Raw genomic sequence first — 18,638 nt, 5'->3', positions numbered from 1 at the left:
TAGATTTCTGTACAGATATTTTCTATCATTTTATTTTTTAAATAAAAAATGTATTTATTAGAATGTTTAACAGTGCCGTAATTTGTTTTACACTTCATTCCTATTTTTATAATTATATTGTATTGTTCTTGTCTTCGCGTTTATATGTGATTGTGCAGTCGCAATGTGAGCAGTTTCCTCGGGGATTAATAATGTCTTCTGATTATGGTTATGATTCAGATTGGGACAGTCCACGATCAAAGTAAAATCTGATGCATTAGTCCATGAGGATAATACTAAACCTCGAGATCATGGGAAAGTGACAGGGGTTATGTCGAGATCACAAGAAAAAAATAAGTCGTGATCTCGAGATAACGAAAAGAAAAAAAAAGTTTTTGCATGTCCTCTACAGACTACCGTATATTTGTGTCTCTAGTACTGCAACTCAGTAAGCATCTCGTTACAATTATAGTATTACAATTATATATTAATAAATTCAATTTTACCAAGATGTTATCATCTCGAAATCATTCTCAGTTGTATCCAGTATACACTTTGTAAATCGGGATAATTGCATAAAACTTTTATGCTGGTGCATAAAATCCATGTGGACAAATTATAATTATTGCAATTATTATGGATATAGTGAGCCTAAGCGCCAGAGGAAGACCTTAACCATTCAGGAGAAGGTAAAACTCTTGGATATGCTTTAGGAAGGAAAGCGATACGCGGACGTCGCTCACGATTATGGCTTGAATGAATCGACGGTACGATACATCAAGAAGGATGAAAAGAATATGAGCCTCCGCATCATTTTCCTTTAGTTAAACAGGAAAGAGGGTGGCAACTCCTCCATCGTTAAGACGGAATCACATACGTATACATTACATATTATTATGTTACTCGTATCCTTAGCCCGACATCCACATATTATATGTGTTGTTTTAATAAGTTTACATGTGTTTAAAGTGTGTGGGAGGCGTATTTTAAGTCTTAAACTATATATATATATACATATACACGGTGGGGGCGGCATGGTGGTGCAGTGGTTAGCACTGTTGCCTCACACCTCTGGGAGCCGGGTTTGAGTCTCCGCCTGGGTCACATGTGTGTGGAGTTTGCATGTTCTCCCCATGTCGTTGTGGGGTACTCCGGTTTCCCCCCACAGTCCAAAAACATGCTGAGGCTAATTGGAGTCGCTAAATTGCCCATAGGTGTGCATGTGTGAGTGAATGGTGTGTGAGTGTGCCCTGCGATGGGCTGTTCCCTGCCTCGTGCCCATTGCTTCCGGGATAGGCTCCGGACCCCCCGCGACCCAATAGGATAAGCGGTTTGGAAAATGGATGGATGGATTTATACGGTGTTTCTATATCGCGGATTTTCACCTATGGGTGTAGTACGCATCTTCCGTGATAGGCGAGGGATCACTGTACTCCCATTTTCCAAGACATATCTGTGTGAGCTTAGTTTTTCAAGCCTGACTCATACGAAAACTAAAAACAGAGACTGAGAGCTGTTGAGGAAGAGCATTGTGTGTGTCTGTCTTCAATTCCTGCCAGAATATCAGCTTTGTGTTCATCCAAACAGGCTCAAGTTTCACACTGAGTGAGTATAAACAAACAGAGAGTATTTTCTTATTACTAGGCTACAGAGTGCCATTTTGTAACATTTTTGGATGGTGGTGTGCTGTGGGATCTTTTCAATGTAAAAAATGTGTCGTCACTCAAAAAAGGTTGAAATACACTGGTGTATAGTCCTTTTTACTTTCTTTTAGTCTCATAAAGTACGAATAAACCTCATGGTGGTACGTTAAATTTGAGTCATCGTGGGTGTTTTGTAGGCCTGTTGCTCTGATGCCAAGGGTGAGTTATTTAATGCTAAACATAAAATAAAGCGTCAGTTTCAATCAACGATACAAGTACACCTGGGGTGTACGCTTTCTTTGCTCCTATATAAAAAAAATACCAAGCAGACCAATCATAGTTCTTGCGGTCTGCATCATTGCGACATTTCTAGTTACATTTCTGGTGAGGTACAAGTCAAGCTACGGCGTGCGCTTCGGATCAGGGTCCACGGCTATGTTTTACTTAACGCCATGAACATTTTGACCATTAAACTACACATTACCTGTGAAAAAATGTTAGTGGTTTTAGTGTTAGCTGAACTAAATTTAACAGAAGCTAACTGGTCCGCTGATAGTTTTCATAGTTTGCAGAAATGTTAGTTCACTAATGAAAAAGTTAGCTCCAATAATTAGCAGTTAGCGTGCCCATCACTGATACCTCAATGAACAATAACATGCTAGAAGCATCACTAAATCAACTATGATTAACCAAATCATGGTATCTGATGTTCTGAATAACAGACCTCCTCTTTACAGGAAATACAGTTACTAAAGAGCAAGACAGATATATCCTTAAGCTTAAATTTAAAAATGAAAACATCAAATTTTACAAACATATTTTGTGTCTCACAGTATTGAATTTGTTACTTCATTGCCCTGAAATTCCTACCAGAAAAGTTTTCACTGCTGTGCAAAATGACCTCCATCTATCTAGTCTATCTATCTAGTCCTGCTTCTCCTAGTAAGTATCACAGTGGCAGTAGACACTATGACATTCTGGGAGATCCCTAGGCCTTCTCAATGTGGGAGATTCCTTCAGGGTGTCGTGGGTCTGACTCTACCCAGTAGGACTTGCCCAGAAAAGCTATATTGGGAGAGGACCAGGGACATCTCATAAGGATGCCACTAACCACTCCAGCAAAAGCTTTTCCATCTGAAAGAGCTTGGATCTTTGGCACCAAACTGTTCGAGTACATATTCTCCTGGTAGAATGAGGCAAAAGAACAAGACTTACAAAGACCAGGACTGCCACCTCCAGCCTAGCATAGTGGACACCTTTCCGGCCACAGCTGCACCTTGTAATTTTGTCTTTGTAAATCGTAAGCAGGAGTGGAGACAAGATGTCCTTTTCAGGAGGCCAACAGTACAATTATACACACAGGGTGGTGGCACTTCATAATAATTGATACTGTTATTAATCCCCATGGGCAAATTCTCCTAACGAATGATCCATTCAGCTGCAGTGTCCCCAGCTTCTTCTGCCATGCATGTTATTTCAGAGACATTAGATGAGCTCATCTTGGATGGAACCTTCAGCCAGGCAATTCTAATTGCTCAGCCAAGGTTTCCTGTCGAATAGTGTTGAATTAGCACACAAATCCTATTCCTCTATGCATCGCTACAGTAGCATAGAGGGAGTCCTCTTACCCATTAGGCAAATCCACAGTCCTCAGTGAGTGTCCTCCCTCTGTCTGAGGGCAAAATTCACAGTCCTCAGCGAGTATCCCCACTGTCTTAATGCAAAATTCACAGTCCTCAGTGAGTCTCCCCACTGTCTTAATGCAAAATTCACAGTCCTCAGTGAGTATCCCCACTCTGTCTGAGGGCTTTGTTCCAGAGCTAAGTATAACAAGTAGGTAAGTATAACTATCCAGTACCATTCCATCTCCAGCATTAACTCAGGCACCTTGCCACCCCGAGAGGTAACTTTCTACATTTCCAAGGCAACTAGCCATTTCCAAGGTTGCAATAACCCGTTTTGGCTGAGTGATGATTTTTGTTTGTTCCTTTTATGAAGGTCTTTGTTCAATCATTAGTCTGTCTGGCCTCTTTGAACAGACCTGCTCTATAGGAGACATTCTACAATGAGCTCAAACTCCAGATGACATAACTATACAGATCAAAGCATCCACCCCCACCCCCCCCACCATGTTAAGGTCACATCCCACAGAGCGGTAAAATTACATTTTTAAATATTTAAACTTACATCACTAAGGAAATACAAGTGTGTTAGAGGTTCTGTGTAGGCAGTATTAAATTCCACCCATGACATTAATGCAATGCTTACTGCAAACAATAACTAAATAAATATGGGTATTTATCAAGTTATAAACTGCCTCTTGAGACACAGTTTATTTTGAAGTGAAAGCACCACAGCTTTGCACTGAAGTTAGTGATTTCTATGAGCGGAAATAAGAGACCTTAGGGTGTGCGTGTGGTGAACCAAGTGTGGTGAGCAGAGGACACCTGCCATCAGAATACCTTATATCTGCATACAGCCCACAAAATAATAAGCAGGAGCCTCCAGTTCTGTAATATACATTTTTAATTGTACTCACAGAAACTATACAATTTAACAAGAGTGTAAAACATTCCCTGCAGAACCCACTGCCAGGAAAGGTATGTGTGAAAGAGGATAGACATGCACATCGGACTCCCAGACTCCTTTGCTAATGCTCAGGGCGTCTGCCTGTGGAGGAAAACAGACAAAATAAATAAGGAAGACAGAACAGAACCACAGTATTTCAAATATGCCAAACAGACTAACACCCTGGGATAAACAATACATAAAATGACATTTTCAATGAAAGGGGGCCTGGATTTAATAAAATCTAGGAAAATGAAGCCATCTTAGCTGGTTCCTATTCTTTAGAGAATATTTCCATATGCGTGTCATTTGTTAAGCATTTATGACAAATTAATTAGCTTGATATGCAGGCCTTATTCTTCGATTGTGTCATTTAGTGTGCAGAATGAATATTATGTGATGGGCCATTATGTATGCTCCTTCCCTCTTCCTAGGAAGGAAATTCAAATTTCAGACTAGGTCTGGGTGATACAATGATAGCGATATGTATCATGATAGACAATTCATCAATAGTAATAAGAAAATTGTTTGAATTTTGTTAGTTCCAAATAAATGCATTATATGCAAACCACTAGAAAAGGCACATAAATATGGCAAGTTGTTTGGATGAACAAACCTCAAGCATGCTTTCTCCCTGGCTCATAAGCAGCCTATTATGTCCCTTGAAAATGGAGCATGTTACGAGTGACAACGCAAGCAGCCAATCATTTAACAGGTGTACTGTTCGCTTGTACCACCTACATTTGACATCTTACTACAGAAACAGCATGGACTGACAAAATCAGTGCAGACAGTGAGAATATTATTGTTTTTTTTTTTTTGAAAGACAAGTTAGCTTGTTAGTATAGCAGTTGTTAGGTTGAAGAAACTTATTAATCATTTATCATTTCTGTATAATCAGCAGTGAGTGTAAATATGTATATACATTATTTTGTTTTCCTCTAGCCTCATACTTCAGATTCAAAACCAGAACTTTCTCTTCTTGCTCTCACCTCCCTATTTTGTGAGACCCCTGCGCCTCCCACTGACTATAAATAAAGGAGCCAAGGGGAACCAACCCTTTGTAGCACATTCTGCTGAGAGTGTGGGTACCCTTGTGCAAGTAAAACTAAGTGTGTTGTCTCGTAATTAAGAGTGTGTGCAGAGTTGGGGTGGAAAGCCTGACGCTTTCTCCAACATATACTGTAGTTTGGTCCTGTGTGCAGAGTTGGGGTGGAAAGCCTGACGCTTTCTCCAACAGCAGTTTTGTGTGTGTGGTTGTTTTTTTTAGTCTGACCGAAATAAATCAGAACCACAGTGTGCAAACTGTATAGGAAAACCATTTTGACCAAGAGGAGGAATACAATCTCGTTTTATTACCTTCGTTCTACCTCAAAGCCGAATTTGATTTAGCATGTTACATTACAGTTTATTTTCTCAATTTGTTTACCGAGTTTTAAAGGCTTTTGTACTCCTTCCTACAGATCTTAGGTTTATATACCTCAAAGATTTCTTTGATTTTCTACATTTACAAAAACACTGTTACACTGGTAGGTAGACCTGTGTGTGTTTGTGTGTGAAAATTAAGTGAAATTTTCAAAGAAATTATAAAATGCATTACACTATGACTAAACCTGTTAGTTTCATTGACTGCATGTACTGTACATTAAATAATCAAAACATCCTGTAACTTGTCGACTAAACTGCATTTTCATCAAGACTAAATTAACATATGCTGTCAAAATTAAGTTTCTGATGAGTTCACTCATGTAAACACTCAACTCTTGAACTGACATCAATACAGTGCATTTTTACTCCTGAGTAAATCCTTTCATAATGAGCTTACCATTTACACACCTGCACAGGAAGCATAATTACCAGCGAAATAAGCACATATGCGGTGATTTGTGGCTACTTCCAATCAAGCAATTTAAATTTTCTTCATGAAACTCAAAAGGTTATTGGTACCTGCCAAATCAAAGCTTCAAACAAAGGAAAGTACTACTATAATACTGAAAATGCTCAATTCATCAAGGACAAAATGCAAGTACACAGAGCTATATATCCAGGCATCTTGTTATGCATCATATCCTTGAATTTCCAGAAGTCATGTAGGAACCTACCATAAAGAAATTCTTTCAGTAAATTCTTTCTGAGGGGTTTAAAATGACACTGGCCACTGGCCAAGGAGAAATAAGAGTTGGCTTCCTTGATAACGCACCTGGCCAAATGAGTTATTCATCAATGTACTCAAACGGCTCTGGGGCCTCTGGCTCCTGTTCTTCCTCCTCAATCTTAGGGCCATGCGCAGACACTGGCTCGACGAGTTCTTCCTCCTCCTCGCTGGTGTCCTTCATGATGATGATACCTCCAGTATAGAGCTGTCACAGACAGGATAACCAAGCAGTTTCTTAAATGTCAATGGCGCTGACTCCACACCAGGTTAGCAGAGTCTAGCCAGCTAGATTTCCAAATGCCGCACACAGATCATTCCGGGTGTTATAACAAGCTGACTGAGCCAATGAGCTATGCTCCACTGACTGAATAAAATTTCAGTTGCTTTTATTTGGGGGTGGGGGGTGGGGGTAAGATAACATTAAACCAACTGGAAATTTTACTATGAGGTAATGGAGAGAACAGTAAAGCTAACAATAAGGATTTCTGTTATTATGATGATTCTGAATCATAATAATTAGGGATGTAACAATAAACGTAATATCGCGATAAAACAAATACCTCGAAACCGTTGTCAGGCTATTCCGACATCAACCAAGATATCACATGGTTATTTCGCTTGTATTAGCTCTGTCTCAACAAAATACTGATTGACTGGAGCTTGTTCATGAATCTTGCACCACCAAGGCTCTTCCACAATAATGGAGGGTAACCACACTCCAGCTACTCTTGCTTTAGTATAGGAAAGCTATAGTCAGCACCAGGTACAGTATAGACTGGTACCATTTAATTGGATGCTTGGCATGTAGAAAGAGAGTGAGAAAACACACATTGGAGCTACTGGTACAGGAGATAGAGAGCCAACATCTGCTAAGAAACAGATGCCAGTGACAGATGACATACAGAGTCCTGCAAGAGGACAACATGCCATCTCGGGTCATGCTTCCAGAAAATTCCTCTGACTACCAGAGGAATGAAATTACACCATGGGAGTGGGGCACTGACTGGATATCGTGTTCTTTTACAGCGGAAGCTTATTTACCAAAAAAGGCAGCAGTTTACTGGACAAAAGCATTCAATATTTTTTTCTGCAAATAGGACAATACACTGACTTCAGCTAAGGTTACTTTGAAGCGATGGCTGGGCCAGAAGCACACAGAAAGAGAGGCAGTGAGCGGACATGAGGAGCAGGGCACCACCGCACCGGTTTGAAGGGCTGGTAGCGGCACGTCTCTGGCATGCTCAGCACTTTCAGCTGGGCTGGCATCACCCTGGCTGGGTTCTCCAGCAGCTGGAAGTTGGCCTCTGGCTCCTTCTTCTTCTCTTTCTCTTTCTCCTTCTCCTCGTCCTTCTTTTCACCCTCCACCGTAGGTTCCTGGAATTGCCGAGCAACAGAGAATCACGTTGGAGGTGGCCTATCAGCTGATTTCAGAAACTGGGGCACTAAATGCTCAAAATTCGTTCCTAATATTCCCTACAGTAAGATCCAGAAAGAGATGGGAAATACACCTAGACACTGCACCTAGACACTGCACCTAGACACTGCACCCAGACACTGCACCTAGACACTGCACCCTTGGCCCGCTTTTGGGCTCAAGTTGGTTGCCTGTTTTTGCTCTGTTAAAAGCACAACTGGTTTTTGCTGCTACACTGCAGTTAACCCCCTGGAGTCGAGTGTGTGGTCAGCGACGTAGTGTACTTTTCGCGTCTATTTCAGTTTATATCTCACTGAAATCTTGATGTAGAATCATGAAAAAAAAAAAGCTGACTAAATCCATAATCTGTCGTCTTTTCAAAACGTCCATTGTCTGAGACAGTTTTTCAAATTAGGTTAAATAGGTAAAAAAGGAAAGCATGTCACCTTTCTTTGTTTTACCTGCATCATGCGTGTAGTGCCGCCCTCACCTGAAGATCGCTATTCGCATTTTAAATAGCCGCATTAGCGCGTATTGAAATTGCATTCATATGGTAATTTGATGAACAACGCAGCAGTGAAACGTGATCCAGATACATCCCCACCAGCGCCATAAAAGGGGGGGAGGAGGGATGTGTCACATATAGCTACACCTAATGATACTTTTTGTGTCAATTTAGCGATTTTTTTTCCTATCAACTGACTGATGTAACAACTAATTTGTTCAATAATGTAATAGAAAAATGTATTACTTCATTAAAAATGCCAATATAAATAAATTCCAAATAAATAAATCAATTCCAATTCAGGAATAAAGGGCTCATAGCAAATGTAGTGAAATTTAACAAAAGTAATGCCGTTCAAGCATCACTGGAGATAAGAAAAACTTGTGCAGCTTGAAATGGATATCAGTCCAAAGAGTCAGATCAGATTTCAGGTTCAGGAGATCGGGTGTAGGTAGAATCCGCTTGTAATAACAAACAAGAACATAGTACAAATATCAGTTTGAATAATACTTGGAAAGAGATTACAAGATATCAGTCTGCTAATATCTTTAATAATCAACATATCGGCATCAGTCTGATGTGTCAATAAATATTCAAAGTTAGCAGCAGAGCAAATACAAATACTAAAATAATGGTTATGACTGACATATGATCAGTCACTTTCCATAATGGACGAGAGATTCCGCCGGCTCACTCTATATTTATATCAGGTGTCAATGTACCCGCCTGTGACATCTTTCTTATCCGTTATTAAATCTGGCCCGTAGATCAATACTTTGTTTTTCACAGAATAAAACATTATGTAAGAACATTCTGCTAAAACACACCGCAAAGACTGGCACATTTCACCTCAGGCATCCCCTGCCCCAAGTTCGGCAAGCAGCTATCAGTTTAGCCAGTTATCGGTATCAGTGAAATTAGACAAAAACAAAATGATTCTTGGTATTAGTTGAAATTTTCACGTGAATGCACAACTACTGTATCGTTTCTTAACATATTCTCAGACTTTCAATGTCTGCAGTCTTTTGAACAAATGGGCGATGTCAACAAACACCACAATAAGTGAAGTACTGGCATAAATTATATCGATATATCGATATACAGTCCCACGAACTGTAGTCGACATTTCTAGAGGATTCCCACCAGGAATTTTATGCTGCTTGGGTACCCAACTAATGAGAGTGGCAGAGGGCCCCCTCAAACTGTACTCACAAATCCAGTGCCCTAACCACTAAATTATATAAATCAAAGCCCATGTAACACCCGCTTTAAATCACAAAGCTCAATCTCCATTCCTCAGACGTAATACGTCACTGTATATCTTTCCAAAACTCGACCATGTACAAAAATCTTTCTCTAAAGGATCGTAATGAAGGATAAACGTGTCCTAGAGCAAGTCAAACCATCATATGGGTTTGCTCAGCTGCCTGAGACTCTCACTTTACCCACCACTTCCATCTTCTCCTCCTCTTTCTCCCTCTTCTCTTTCTCCTTCTTCTTGGCCTTGGCTGTGATGGAGAGGACTGCTGTGGAGACCTGTCAGAAACACGAGGGGGTGAGAGACAGCACTGTGGTGAAATGACTTCTTACTGCAAGCTGGGCTCCAAAACAAAGCTTGTGATCTGGCAGGCTGGGAGAATCACCTTCTCTTTCTCCTTCTCCTTCGGCACCTCCAGCGCGGGGGGGTATGCGAAGGTGGAAGGCTTGCAGTTAGACCTATACTGCACCTTCGGCATCTGTACAGGAGAACCAGGATCTGTCAGTCTGCACAGTCACCATGACTTCGTTCAAAATACTATTTACAGAATTTAATTTTCCGTGCACATCCAAAATGTGTGTGTGTGTATAATGCTACGAAGAATTCCCAGGTTGTGTATAATTGATTTTATTATTTTGCTGCCGGCTATAATGTAGGTGATCTCACCTGTAAATGAGCTACTGGGGAACATCTCAAAAAACATTTAGAGCCGTTCTTGCTCCCTGGAAAGACTAAACGCCGAGACCAGCGGCTGCTTTTTCAATGTTTCTGGCACCTCTCCATTTAACAGGTCATGCCAAACCTCCTGGAGGATGGACACCCAAATCCCAGAATGCATCCCATCAAACCAAACGGGTTCTGCCAAAATTCGGCAGCTGTCTGGTGCGCAGCAATTCTTTAACAAGAGGGAATTGTAGGGTAACTAATCAAATTTTAAATTATGATACCAATAATTATCAAAACAAAATAGAAGAGATAAAACTATTATTTTTCTGCATTTCGTTTGACAATGATGCCCCCACTTTGTCTTATGTTCCAAATTCAGCGTAACCCTTTCCAGCCACTTTTAGTTCCTCTGTTGAATTATATTTAGAGTAAACAGACACAACAGGACCACTGAGGCCCAAACCCAGCCATACCTTCAGGTCTTTGTTGAGCCCAATGATAGCAGTAGGGGTGAACGCCAAGGACAAGAAGTGGGAGAGGGGGAACCAGAACCAGAACTGGGTGAAGACCAGCAGGCCCACCACCGAGGGCATGTGGGTGTGGCCTGTGCGGGACTGCAGGGAGATGGTGACATTGCGGCCGCCTGGACAGAAAAGGGTGGGACAGGATGAGGACACAGGGGAACCCGGGAGGAGCCAGGTCATCAAACCCCCTCACCCCACCTCCAGAAAAGTACCATCAATCCACAATTCGCTTGCTTAATATAAACAAAACTGAAAGGGGGGGGGGGGGGAGAGATGACTTACCTGAACAATGCAATAGCAAAACCATATTGGTTATGGATGGGGGAAATAAGCTCTTTAATCAGTTATTATAGAGACAAAAGGGAGGAGGATGGATTTACAGTAACAAGGAGGTCAAAATGCACTGTTGGCGATGAGAGATAACGGCAGGCAGAAGCTGCCCTGAGACAGGGGTGAGGAGGCACTATGATGGTGCTCAGAGAGGGCTGGGACTTCCAGGGACAGAATCAGAATGGGGGAGGGGTCAGGTCTGACCAGCCAATCCCTTACAAGGAGAGGGTTTGGCTCTCATGGTGCCTCTCTGTTTATCCAGTGTCAAGTTTTGATCTCTATTGCAAAAGGTTTCTAAGGAGTATCCACTGAAAGGAAATCCGCCTTTCCCCTCCCGACCTTAAATCACAAAAGCACTGAGCCAAAGGAAAAGGACATCAAAACATGTGAACTACTGCAGACAATGGCCAATCTTTAACACACTAATTAGTCAATCTGACAAATTTACACCCACTCTCAAATTGCAACTGCAAGGTTACTTTGTTCATTTCGTCCTTAGACGAGGGCACTGACAGCATTTGCAGATTCACACCACCCTTTAAAAAGCAGCAGGGCTTCAACTTGTGCTATTTTAAGATTTCCTTCAGTTCATTAAAAAAAACACAGTTCTATAACAAGAGTGGCTAGATGGTCAGATGAAAAAAAGGTTCAGAATGGTGTACAGGAACAACCTCATCTCACAGTACCAGGAGAATTAAAAAGCAACAATTTGTAATTATCTATTGGTGATAATTGAAAGTTTAAGTAGAACACTATCCAGTAGATCAAACACACTAAAGTACAGACCTTCAGTACACAGACACTGCTGTGTGTACCATGAAACATCAGGATCTCCAAGCTAAACACCTGAAATCTCAATGAGGGCAGATAATTAAGCAGCGCTATAATAATCTGACAAGGATTGCATCTACGTAATTACCACCATAGACTAGGATTAATGGTGATAAAATAGTTCCCATTAAATGCTTAATAGCCTATTATGAGATAGTGGTGAGATTGTCATTGTGCCCCCTGCATTGTGTATGAGTGGCCTTTTAGAACAGTAAACTGCACCAAGCCCTGGGACACATTGGTCATTATCATTTCCATGATGGAACTAGGATTCTATATCATCCTTACATTTGTGAAAAGTACCCAACATACAAGCATATAACCAGCTGTCTAAAGGGGTTTTAAAAAAAAAAAAAAAAAAAAAAAAAAAAAACACACACAATCTGCTTTGGATTAGAATTCTCAGCTATGAAAATATGCAACACACAAGGCATTTCGTGTGATGCCATGTCTGCCACCACTTTCAAAAAGCCTTTTGGCAAGGACAGAGGAATACAATTTCTAAAGTATCCCCACTCATAAAACAGGAGGGATTCGGGGAAAACACCCTTCTACAATGGCAGAAATGCAACCTGTAACAGCCTTTAGAAGTAATTTGTTTAGGACTCATCAGCGAGACCTGTGTGACTACTGCATTGCAGTATCCTGTATAGTGGTCACATGACTGGTGACATGAACAGCCCCTAAAAGTCCACACAGAAGATATGTGCCAGAAAACACAAAGGTAAGGGTGAGATTACAGCAATTAACAGTGACACAGTAACAAACCAAAAATTAACTTGCCTGCATCCAAAATGCCCTGCGCGAGGATAGCCCCGAACTTGGCCATGACATCGTCATGTTTGTCGTTGATGACCTTGGAGTACAGCTGCCGGAACTGGTTGACCTGTGCAGAAAGGGAAGGTTCTGAAAGTTCTCCCTGAACGAGTCCCAGGGAATGCAGATACCTGACGCCAGGCACCTGACGAAGCAACCATCTCAGCTTCCCAAAGAGACTTCACAGAGCCAGAATAGAAATCACAAATACAGACTGACCTAAAGCAGCTACCTGTGTTGGTCTGCTCAAAGAAGCTTCCCACAACTCCACCAAAGCCTTTCAAAGTCAAAAGCTTATTCACCACAGCTAGAGCTGGAGAGAATTTGATTACGACGCCCCCATTCATCAAGGCTGGGGATGTACTGAGAGTGACAATGCACTGTGGTGTTTTGATGACTTGCAGCACTTGAGCATCTTCAGACCTCTGAGCTTCGTTTATGGTGCTAAAGATGTTCTCAAGCATATCTGGTGTCACGGACTGAGCGAGAAGAGTAGCTACTTATTTCAATCGCAATCTTCATTGACTGATGTCACTCACCTTGGGGCAGGTGACTTCAGTCTGCTGGATCATGATAAGAGCCGAGGCTATGAGGGCTCCCTGCCGCACATAATTGACTGGGTCGTTGGTCATGGGCTCCAGGAGGTTTATCGCTTCCTGCAGAGGAATAGCTGATTTGAGTAGAGACACGCGACACCCGAGATGGCAAAATGCTTCGACTGACAGCATGTTTGATGGAGCCCAAAGATCTCTAATCTCCATCACTGCTGAGAGAGTTCTGAGAGAGATGACCTAAATCATTTGCTTACTGCAATTAACTTGAGAGCTTCAGTTATAGACGGAAAAACCACTCACACACAGTCACTGGTCCCCAAGTTAAGAAGCAAGTAAAATAGGGCCAGGGAGTCTGATGAGATTAACACATTGTTCGATAAAAGGTTTGGTTTGGTCTGTTAAACCGCATCCCTTAGATCAATCTACAATAATGACCTATAACAAAAGCATTACTGCAGTTTCCAGCAAAGTTCACTTAAAATTTATGTTTCCTCTGTAAATATCTACCTTGGAAACACTACAAACCCAGGATTTCCCTGTTTCCAAACCACACCAACATTAAATTTGTTATCCAATGTACAAAAAAAAAAAAAGATTATCAGCAAGTCATTCTGTAAATTGTCCTAATTTGAATGCAAATAAAACATTTCTGTAAAAATAAGTAGAGGCCCAGCTGTATAAAGTGGACCTGGCACTTGGCCTGAATTTCTTCAGCCCATGGGCTGGTTTGCCAGTGCTGAGCTATTCTTACATCCCAGACGAGGAAGGTGCTGCAGTCTGGGCTCATGCTGGTAACTCATCAGGCTCATTAACTAACCCGGACCTGGCTGACGACGCCTTCACTTGGCTTAGCGGCACTGTTCCCCTAGAAGCCACAGCAAGGTTGCCCCCCCCGTACCTCAAACCGTACTTATTATAGCTCACCAGATTTATTTTAATTCAATTTATTTTGATATACCGTCCTTGGCAACAGCATGGATGTACTTTGTTGCATGTCTCTGGAACAGCACGAGTGTCTGTTCTTCCTGGTGCCCTCATGACCTGCCAGCTCTCACCTTGTTCCCTGTGCCGGCGCAGCAGATGCCCAGCGCCATGGCCGCACCACAGCGCACGTGCGGGTTGTAGCTCTCCGACAGCAACGAGACCACGCTAGGGCACTGCTCCGGGGTCCTGCCGGGGGTGGGGGAGAGGCATTACTAATCATGCTGACATGGAGCATGTACAGTCAAAATTAATTCACCGGGAACTTGTGATGGGCCAGGCAGAAACGGTAAGGAAGAATTTAGCTGAAATGCGTGTTTAAAGGCTTGCAGAAACAAAGGGCTGGTCAAGAGTGTACCATGTCATCACAGTTCAAACAAGCTTTCATTTGGATACCAGAAGCATGGAAAGCATCACATAACATTCTAAGGTGAGCAGGCATGCAAATGAAATGCAGCCAAGCTGAATCATTTTCATTAATGAGCTGTACTCTGAAATTGGAGGGGGTTCCTACTCTCAGACTACACTGTGGACACGCTTATGCCTCATTATGGAGGTGTAACACAAATGGCACTGTCTCCAATGAAAATAATAATCCCTTCATGCCTCTGCAGTAATAATACTGTGGTTTGCTGCCTCTGTACTCCCCACCTCTAAGCGCGATGAAACCAAAAACACAAGCAGACTGAACCACGGGAAATGAGAAAGAAAAAGAGTACTGCAGCTACATTAACTATTTAATATGCGTGGAGCAGAGTGAAATACTGCCATGCGGTGTTAAGCAGCTTTACAGCATTTTCCATGCATTTTTAATAGCACTGTGCTTTTGACTACTAGAATTTCCAGCTCTAAGGGAAGGGAAAATATATAAACTGATGGCAGCCCTAGAATAAGTGATAAATTAAACAATATTTGAGGAAAAATGCAATGTGAGACATCAGGGGAAGAATTTTTTTTCCCCCAAAACAACCAGGTCCTGGTAATTGCTTTAATGGGAGTTTTTGTACAGTACATTGTCTAAGTGAGCATGCAGACATGCTACCGCACCAGGACGCGTTTCCATCACTGCAGTAATGAGTCAGTCAAAGGAACCCATCTCTCTTGGACACCTGGCAGCGGCAGGCCAGCCCTGAGGATGCTGAGGTTCCTGTCTGTGCCAGCCTTCAAGTTCTTGCCACGTCTCTTTTGATACAACAAAAGAGCCCCAGGCGGCCCAAACTCGGCTCGGAGCCTTTTCGTGAGCCCCAGGCGGCCCAAACTCGGCTCGGAGCCTTTTCGTGAGCCCCCAAACGGTCCAAACTCGGCTCGGAGCCTTTTCGTGAGCCCCCAAACGGTCCAAACTCGGCTCGGAGCCTTTTCGTGAGCCCCAGGCGGCCCAAACTCGGCTCGGAGTCTTTTCGTGAGCCCCAGGCGGCCCAAACTCGGCTCGGAGTCTTTTCGTGAGCCCCAGGCGGCCCAAACTCGGCTCGGAGCCTTTTCGTGAGCCCCAGGCGGCCCAAACTCGGCTCGGAGCCTTTTCGTGAGCCCCCAAACGGTCCAAACTCGGCTCGGAGCCTTTTCGTGAGCCCCCAAACGGTCCAAACTCGGCTCGGAGCCTTTTCGTGAGCCCCAGGCGGCCCAGACTCAGCTCCAAACCCTTTTTAAGCCCTGGAAGCTAGATCTATTTCAAGGCTTTAGTAATATTATTCTGTAGATTTAGATTAATATGAATAATATACTATAAATATAACATAAAAATTATCTACCGCCCCCTCCCCCAACAGTCTTGGGCCACTGAATTATCCAACTGCCATATATGCTCCTTTAAAGGCTTACACACACTCAAACACACACACTCTCACTCACATTCACTTACACACACAAGAACATGCACACAGCATTCCTACCTCACCCAGGAGATAAAACCCTGTCAGAACTAAAGGCCATTTTAATTTATGCCTTAGTTTAAGGTATATGTATACCTTTTTTCATTCATTTTATTTTATTTATTTTTGCATTTAAGAAAGTGTTTTCTTTTAAAAAGCAAAACAAATATGTATATAAATGCACTAAAAGGGTTTAGTTCTTTTGTCAGTTGTATGTAGTTCAATCATTGAAAATGTTCCTAAAACGGAAACCCATGAGTTATTCATTTTAAGAATAGCTACAATTGCTCTTTAATAAGACAGAAGTATTTCTTATCCGATTACTCGATTAATTGATGGAATAATCGATAGAATGCTAGATTACTAAAATAATCGATAGCTGCAGCCCTAATTCTAAATCACACAGAAAGATGTTTCTCGTCAAGTGTGGATATGCAAATGTGAATGAAGGCTAATGCTTTGTACAATCCAAGCAGTAACAGGTGACGTACGATTAGCGACCTGAGGCTAATGCACCTATTAGATTATTGGGACTTTGCTCATGTGAGTTGCAGAGGCACAGATGTTTGCTCAGTGAACCTGGGGATAAAAAGCTAGAATTCAGCCGAAACACTGGCATATACACAATCAGAGGGTTTCAGCTCATACAGAAGGCAGCCAAACCGGGGCTGCAGTGACTGGTCATCGCTACTGGCCTGTGTCTTCACGCACCTTTTTAAATTGTCAAGATAGAGCCTGGGCCTTCAAAGGTCTGACGGACTGAAGCAGCAGTCAATGGGGAAGATGGCACTGTGCTGCTAAGTACCACTTCGTCATTTATTTCTCCTTAGACAATAGCTTGCTGAGCTCGTCGGCGATTCAACACCCAATTAAGGCCTCTCTCTTACTTCTCCATTACAAACACAGGCTGCTCAAATGCACCGAGGCAAAAACACAGATAAATATGAGCCCGTAAATCCTGGAAGTACGGCTTTAAACACAGTGCCGGCACTCGGCTGAAAGCAGTCAGCACACATAAATAGTGATCCTTTGTGAGGTCTGCCATGTAACCATGTTTACCCAATGGAGGCATGAGTTTGGCGTAGTGTCACCCCCTGCTGGCTCAGTTGGAGTCTATCAGGATGTGAAAAGCTTCTGGCTTGAGTGTCTTTCAAAAGTTTAACTGGGGATTTAGTTATTCAGTCACTCAAATGTCAGCCAAAAGCCTGTTGCTTTTAGATGCTGTTTACAAATGAATAGTGACCTATAGCGAAGAACAGTGATTTTGAAGGGTGATTAGATAAGTTACACTTGGGACTAGGGGGCTAAAAATCGCCAACAGGCCAAGCGCAGATATTTCGCTATGCAACATGATATTTTTTCGTAAGAGTGTGTTTGTCAGAGCGAAGCTGCCGGTAAATGGTGATACACAATGAGATGGTGGCCTTAAGATGAGCATGTTCATACTAAACGAATCACATGGGCATCGTTAACGTGAGACTAAATCGAGAGCATACTGAGCAGAAACAAAAAAAAAAAAAAAAAAACTCTTTAAAGCCTGGGAATTTTCATCTTTTTTATGAGGCAGGACACTGCAGCCTTCAGAAAGCACTGCGAGTGTGATCATTTCAAGACTCCCAGACTCATCTACAAATGCTGCCATGTGCCAGGATCGAACAACGAAGCCAAACAGAAGGAAAACAACAGGATAGAGAAACATGATCTGCAGCAATAAGCTCAGAAATTCAGGGAAAGGTCCATTATAAACATAGAGACCCACCAAGACTGCCTAACGGAGCACCAGCGGTGATGGCTGCGCAGGCCAGCTGAAGCCAGTATACCGGCTTCACTGGTCTTTCACTGGGGCCAGGATGAATGGCTACAGCAAAGCAGAGCCCAGACTCTTAAAAGGCACAATTAACTCTCATGCAGTTACACTCCAGTGCGCGCTTACTGTTCTGTTTGGGTTCTGTCCAGGTTCTAGCAGAGTTCACAGCCTGACCAGGATGGGATCTGGACCACGGTAAATGTGATAACTGCTCACACCTAAGGGAGGGACATTATACTGGCATGCCAATTTAAGGCAATCAACTGCTATGAGCAGAACATGTTGATAATGCATTACAGTACAGGAATGAAATGGCATGATTAAAGCACTCACTGCTAACACAGCAAATCAGGACTTTTGATTGCAGCAATGAGTGACACCCGTAACAGTGCTTTCAACTGCACTTACAGCCCATTCTAAATTATTTGCATCCATGTCCTGGAATGAAATTCTCTGAACAAACACGATGCAGTTGGTCTAGTCTAAAGCACAAATAACAGAAACACTGGCCCTTTGTTTCTGCTGATTTCTCCCATGTTCCAGTGCGAAAAACAATCCTACCAGAATGTGTCATGAAGGCCAACCAGCTCTTTGGCTCACTGCGAAAAATGGCACCTCTGGTCAAGATACTTTTACGCTAGACTGAAGAGCTGGAAAATGGAATAGTAAGCAAAGAAAGAGTCAAGAATGACCTCAAGCGTCGACCCGGACATGTGGCACGTTTATAAGTCCTGAATCATTT

General features: G+C 42.4%; 1 protein-coding gene across 1 annotated transcript in view; it reads right to left on the bottom strand.

The window, feature by feature from the left end:
- Positions 1–4,130: 4,130 nt before the first annotated feature.
- Positions 4,131–18,638, bottom strand: part of psmd1 (proteasome 26S subunit, non-ATPase 1) — a 37,807-nt gene continuing 23,299 nt past the window's right edge. Inside the window, exons 17-25 of the mRNA XM_048977470.1 lie at positions 14,299–14,413; positions 13,229–13,345; positions 12,657–12,759; positions 10,662–10,831; positions 9,908–10,000; positions 9,714–9,800; positions 7,549–7,719; positions 6,391–6,550; positions 4,131–4,292 (exon numbers count right to left, since the gene is read on the bottom strand). Of these exons, the coding sequence (XP_048833427.1) occupies positions 6,404–6,550; positions 7,549–7,719; positions 9,714–9,800; positions 9,908–10,000; positions 10,662–10,831; positions 12,657–12,759; positions 13,229–13,345; positions 14,299–14,413 (1,003 nt within the window). The 3' untranslated portion in view covers positions 4,131–4,292; positions 6,391–6,403. The remainder of the gene's footprint in view (positions 4,293–6,390; positions 6,551–7,548; positions 7,720–9,713; positions 9,801–9,907; positions 10,001–10,661; positions 10,832–12,656; positions 12,760–13,228; positions 13,346–14,298; positions 14,414–18,638) is intronic.

This window comes from Brienomyrus brachyistius, chromosome 15 (genome assembly GCF_023856365.1).
Source record: "Brienomyrus brachyistius isolate T26 chromosome 15, BBRACH_0.4, whole genome shotgun sequence".
Classification (NCBI taxonomy): domain Eukaryota; kingdom Metazoa; phylum Chordata; class Actinopteri; order Osteoglossiformes; family Mormyridae; genus Brienomyrus; species Brienomyrus brachyistius.
Note: the sequence above shows the minus strand (reverse complement) of the source record. Positions and strands in the feature narration are given on the sequence as shown.